Below are 6000 nucleotides of genomic sequence, written 5' to 3'. Positions count from 1 at the left end.
GATACCAAAACCTGATAAAGATCACACACACACACACACACACACACACACACACACACACACACACTAGATGATTGGATATAGACAAATGTCTCTGAAAATACAGATGCAAAAATCCTAAACAAAATACTTGCAAATCAAATACAACGATACATTAAAAAGATTTTACATCATGATCAAGAGGGCTTCATTCCAGGGGCATGAGAATGATTTAACATACACAAATCAATTAATGTGATACACCACATAAACAAAATGAAGGATAAAATCATATGATCATATGATGCAGAAAAAGCATTTGGAAAGATATAGCATCCATTTATAATTAAAACACTTAATAAAAGGGGCATAGAAGCAAAGTAGCTCAACATAATAAAGGACATATACAACAAACCTCAGCTGACATCATACTTAATGGTGAAAAACTAAAAGCCTTCTCTCTAGTACCAGGAACAAGTCAAGGCTGTCTGCTATCACCATTATTCAATATAACATTGGAAGCCCTAGCTAGAGTAATCAGGCAAGAGAAAGAAATAAAGAGCATCAAAATTGGGAACGAAGAAGTCAAGTTGTCACTTTTTGCAGTTGACTTGATTATCTATATAAAAACCCTAAAGACTCCATTAAAAAACTATTAAAAATGATAAACAAATACAGTAAAGTTTCAGGATACAAATCAATGTAAAATCCATAGCATTCTTATACACTAACAAAAATTTTTCAAAAAATAAATTAAAAAATTCCATTTGCAATTGCAACAAAAAGAATAAAATACCTAGGAATAAACATAACAAAGCATGTGAGAAACCTATATACTGAAAACTATAAGACATTATTAAAGAAATCAAAGAAGACACAAAGAACTGGAAAGACATTTTGTGTTCATGCATTGGAGAAATCAACATAGATAAAATGACCTTATTACCCAAAGCAATATACATATTTCATGAAATCCTCATCAAAATCCCAGCAGCATATTTTAAATAGGACAAAATAACATCGAAATTGTATGGAATCACAAAACATCCCGAATAGCCAAAGCAACATTGAGAAAAAAGAACAAGGCTGGAGGTATCACTCTGCTCGACGTCAAAGTATAATACAAAGTGACAGTATTCAAAACAGCATGATATCGGCAGAAAAACAGACACAAAGACCATTGGAACAGAATTAAGAGTCCAAAAGTAAACCCCTCCACATGGGTAAATAATTTCCAACAAAGGATTTAAAAACATACAATAGGGGTGGCTCCATAGTGTAGTGGTTAGCATGTCTGCTTTACATGCAGAAGGTCCTGGGTTCATGCCCCAGGTGGAGCCATGGACCATACCCCAGGTGCGCCAGGCCCGCCAAGTGCGCCAGGCCCTCTGAGTGCACCAGGCTCTGGGTATGCCAGGACCTGGGTGCATGACGTGAGTGTGTGAGAGAGGATGACCTGCCTTCAGAGATCCAGTTCTTAAGGGGAAATGGCAACATCCATAGGTCAGGGGTGGAAGTTGGGGGAGGGGAATTAAAGAGGGGAAAAAACATAAATAAAAAAATAAAAACATACAATGGGGAAAGGAAAGCCTCTTCAGTAAATTGTGCAGGCAAAATTGGAAGACACATGCAAAAGAATAAAACTAGACTGCTATCTGTCACCATACACCAAAATTAACTCAAAATCGATCAAAGATATGAATATAACATCTGAAACAGTAAATTGTATAGAAGAAAACATAGGTACTAAAACATAGACCTTGGATTTAGAGAGAATTTTATGAATTTGACCTCCAAGGCAAGAGAAGTAAAGCCAAAATAAATTAATGGGACTATATCAAACTAAAAAAGCATTTGCACAGCAAAAGAAACCACCAACAAGACAAAGAGGCAACCAACTGAATGAGAGAAGTTATTTGCAAACAATACCTCTGATAAGAGGCTAATTTCCAAAATATACAAAGAACTCATACAACTCAACAACAACAACAACAACAACAAACAGTCCAATAAAACATGGGCAGAGGACCTGAACAGACACATCACACAAAAGACCTGCAAATGGCTAAAAGATGTATGAAAAGATGTTCAACTTCACTAGCTTTTAGGGAAACGCAAATCAAAATCACAATGACATACCACATCATGCTTGTTAGAATGGATATTATCAACAAGACAAGTAATAACAAGTGTTGGAGAGGCTGTGGGGAAAAAGGAACCCTCATACACTGCTTGTGGGAATGTAAATTGGTACAGCTACTAGGGAAACACTTTCAGGAGGTTCCTGAAAAATCTAAGATTAGAACTACCACACGACCCAGCAAATCCCTCTTCTGAATATCTACTCCCCAAATTTGAAAATATTTATCCATAAAGTCAGTGCACCCTGATGTCCATTGCAGCATTATTCGTGGTGGCCAAGACCTGAAAACAATCAAAATGCCCTTTGATAGATGATTGGATAAAGATGTGGAATATTACTCAGCCATAAGATGAAATACTGTCATTTGGATGGAACTTGAGATTATCATGCTAAGTGAAATAGGTCAGAAAGAAAAGCTTAAGAACAATATGCTATCACTCTTAAGTGTGACATAAAACTAAAAGCAACAACAAATAAGACAAACAAACAGGGACTCATGGACACAGACAACAGTTTAATGGTTACCAGAGAAAAAAGAAAGTGGGAGGAGGTAGATAAGGGTAACATAGGTCAAATACAAGGGTATGGAAGAAAACTTTACTTTGGGTGATGAACACACAATACAATACATGAATGACATATTATTGAACTGTACAATTGAAACCTATATAATTTTATTAACCAATGTTCACATCAGTAAATTTAATAAAAAACTTTAAAAATTGAAAAATACAAAAAGAGCTCTCAATGAACACCACTAACATCAATGAAAACTTGGTTGTATGGGTCTTGTTTAAATAGCAGGTGTTTGGGTAGTTTGAGTATTTAAAACTCAATAGTGTTTGTTTTCATTCACAAAATCTACTGAAAAGCTAGTTAGATGCCAAGAAACAGTTTAAAATACTGTATAAATTTACACCATCCACATATGATACACAAATATTTTCTTTTAATGAAGATGTTCACGTGTCATATGATTAATGGGAACAATTAAAATGTTATATAAACAGATCAGTAAATACATTTTTATTATTTGAGTTTCACAACATATAATTTTTCTTCAAAATCTGTACATATTCTTTTGAGGCGTTCAAAAGTAGATCACCAGTGGATTGTAGAGGAGAAGGTTTATGGGACTTAAATTCAAATTCAGCAGCAGCTGGAAAGAAAAATGATTATATTTGTTATCTAAAATACAACTAAATATGTGTTAAGATCAATGAAAAAATACACAATATGAGATTACTATTAAATAGAATTTGCTCATGGTTGCACACTGAATTCATTGCTCTTGTGGCTAAGTGTCAGAGCTTCTGGTTTCATCTTCTTCATTCATTTTTTCAACAATCGTGTGCTAACGTAGTACGACAAGCACTGGAGTTACAAGATAACGATGACATGATTTACACCTAAACAATCGTAAAGTATAAACTGAAAAAACAGATGATCAGACAATTTTCATTCAGAGTTATATATACCATGACAAATATAAAACAAGACACTATTGGAACAAACAGAAGAAACATCCCAGTTTTGTGTCTATGTTGCCAGCTTTTTGGTGGAGGTGATATATAAGTTGATACCTGAAGGACAAGAAATAAGCATGCAAGAGAGAGGGAAGAGGTAGATGAGTGATGAATGATGAGGAAAAACACTTGTGGAATTAGAAGTAGTCCAGTTTGGCTAGACGCTAGAGCAAAGGAGCAGAATAAGGTAAGGAGCAAGAGATAATAAGGCTGAATTATTAGGGAAGAACTAAATTGATCTTAGTGTTTTTATTCCATGCAAAGGAATTTGGATTTTCTCTCCTCAGGGCAAAAGGTAAACCAAAGACAAAGTCAATGACTGGAGGCGGAAATGTCACCAAGAAGGTGACAGCTATGGGAATTGTAATGGCTTGGCTAAGTATTACTTGATGAGTCTGGTTTGGGGCCTTATCTATCACTAGGAAAAACATGAGAAGATGATGAAGCTCAGTTTCTGATGGTAGTTTCAGTGTGCAGGTTGACAGTTCCATAGGGATGGTGGAGGAAAGGAAGTAGGTAGCCAGAAATAAAAAGAAATACCTGGACCTTTGAGGTTTTTAACAAGCTAAGGAACAGGATAAGTAAATGAGGAATAAGTATATTCTTCATTATGAATGTTTATGCTTTCACATTTTCCACTTGCTATGTGGAAGAAAATACTTAACGTAGTATCTATTGTCCAAACATATTGGGATGCCATTTACTATTTGCAGCTTATATCAGAAATCAATGATATCTAAATTAAATTAATAACTTTTTACAACATACCTTCATTTGATTCTTTAGTTATCATTTTATCCATCTCTCGCTGCATCTGAAATAAAACAAATATTATTAAGCATTTAAGTTAAATAGACGTTATTGTGGGAATGATATATAGCTTATGAAATGTGGCTATTAAATAATACTTTAAGAGACTAGACCTAACCTGGGGATTACGTACATAGAAAAATTATTATGTCAATAAAATAAAATAAATTTCTACTTTAAATTTTAGATAATAGAGAAGGTACATATGTATAATATTTAGATTAATCTGATAAAAATACAACTGACATTGGTCTATTGAATAAACATAATTTCAGAAGGCTGATGTTTCATCTGATTGGTGTAAAGAAGTTTAAACAAGTCAAGTTTATATTGAATGCATTCTTTTGCAATTCTTAGAAAAACTTCCCTTTATAAATTTTTAAAGTTTTTTGTTCTAATGGAGTTTTCTTAAAATATGCTTTCCATCCTTACACTTTTAGAAAATTAAAATCATAAGGCATGTTCTATGCTATTAATTTTTGAAAGTAAAATGATAAAAGTGGTAATGTCATTTCATGTGATAATTCTACCCACAAAAAATATGTAACACTATTATGCTGTGTGTAATAGAACTAAAACATTTCTTTATTCATAAGGACACAAAGATTTCAGAAACTTTGCTTGAAGAAAGGAGAAATATGGGCTAGAGTCAATTTTCAAACTTAGTTTCTGATTGACTCTCTATAGTTAGTAACAACAAAAATAATAAATAATTCTTTAATTGTAACTTTGTTTCCTGTTTACAAATTAGGGCTAATTTTTGAAATATTCAACTAATTGTTGTTGCAGTCTACTTAATTATGAAATGTGTGGGAATGTTTCAAACTGTATTACAAGTATCCCCATCTAGAGTGTTCGTCTTTAAACTTTTCTTATAAAAGGTTTCCTCTCACTAAATGCCCCAAAACAAGGTTTAAAATATACACTGAACAAAATAAACACTGTAGTGACAGTGACAGTGCCTCTCCAAAGTTTAAGTATGAAGACAAATTTGTTGGCTAACATGTTTCCCAATAATTTCAAAGATTGTTTTCTATAAAATATTTTTGACAATGGCATGAAAGATACGGCTTATAAAATAAATAATGTGACATCATTAGTAGAAAGGCCTTGTAAAATCAAGAACTCAATACCAGATGGAGGGAGAGACCTTTATTGAAACAATTTCATGTTACTATTTAAAAACTATATAAAATGTAAATCATATTTTTCATGACTTACATTAAGGAACCACCAATATAACGTTATTATCTTTTCCCCAATAAGTTTTTTTTCCTAAATATTTACTTCTATGACTCTTATGTTTACTTCTAGGTCAGAACTGTGTTTAGATGGTGGAAGTTCTTAGAAGTCCAATATTAATAAGACACACATCTACAGTTTGAGTTATACTTTTCAATTTATCAAGAATGTAGAAAGATGAAAAAGATATACACAGGAAAACAATGTATCAGAAGTTTTAATTCAAAGGAGTTTTAATTAGAAGAATTTCTCATAACTGGTTGTTCTCAATTATGTCCCACTGAAATCTAAGGTTCCACT

At 33.0% G+C, this 6000-nt stretch overlaps 1 protein-coding gene across 1 annotated transcript in view; it reads right to left on the bottom strand.

Moving 5' to 3' along the window:
* Nucleotides 1-3162: 3162 nt before the first annotated feature.
* The window catches only part of LOC120593779 (ankyrin repeat domain-containing protein 26-like), a 65598-nt gene continuing 62760 nt past the window's right edge, over nucleotides 3163-6000 (bottom strand). Inside the window, exons 25-26 of the mRNA XM_039851708.1 lie at nucleotides 4417-4462; nucleotides 3163-3281 (exon numbers count right to left, since the gene is read on the bottom strand). Coding sequence (XP_039707642.1) covers nucleotides 3163-3281; nucleotides 4417-4462 — 165 coding nt within the window. The remainder of the gene's footprint in view (nucleotides 3282-4416; nucleotides 4463-6000) is intronic.

This window comes from Pteropus medius, unplaced genomic scaffold, assembly GCF_902729225.1.
Source record: "Pteropus medius unplaced genomic scaffold, Ma_sr-lr_union100, whole genome shotgun sequence".
NCBI lineage: Eukaryota > Metazoa > Chordata > Mammalia > Chiroptera > Pteropodidae > Pteropus > Pteropus medius.
Note: the sequence above shows the minus strand (reverse complement) of the source record. Positions and strands in the feature narration are given on the sequence as shown.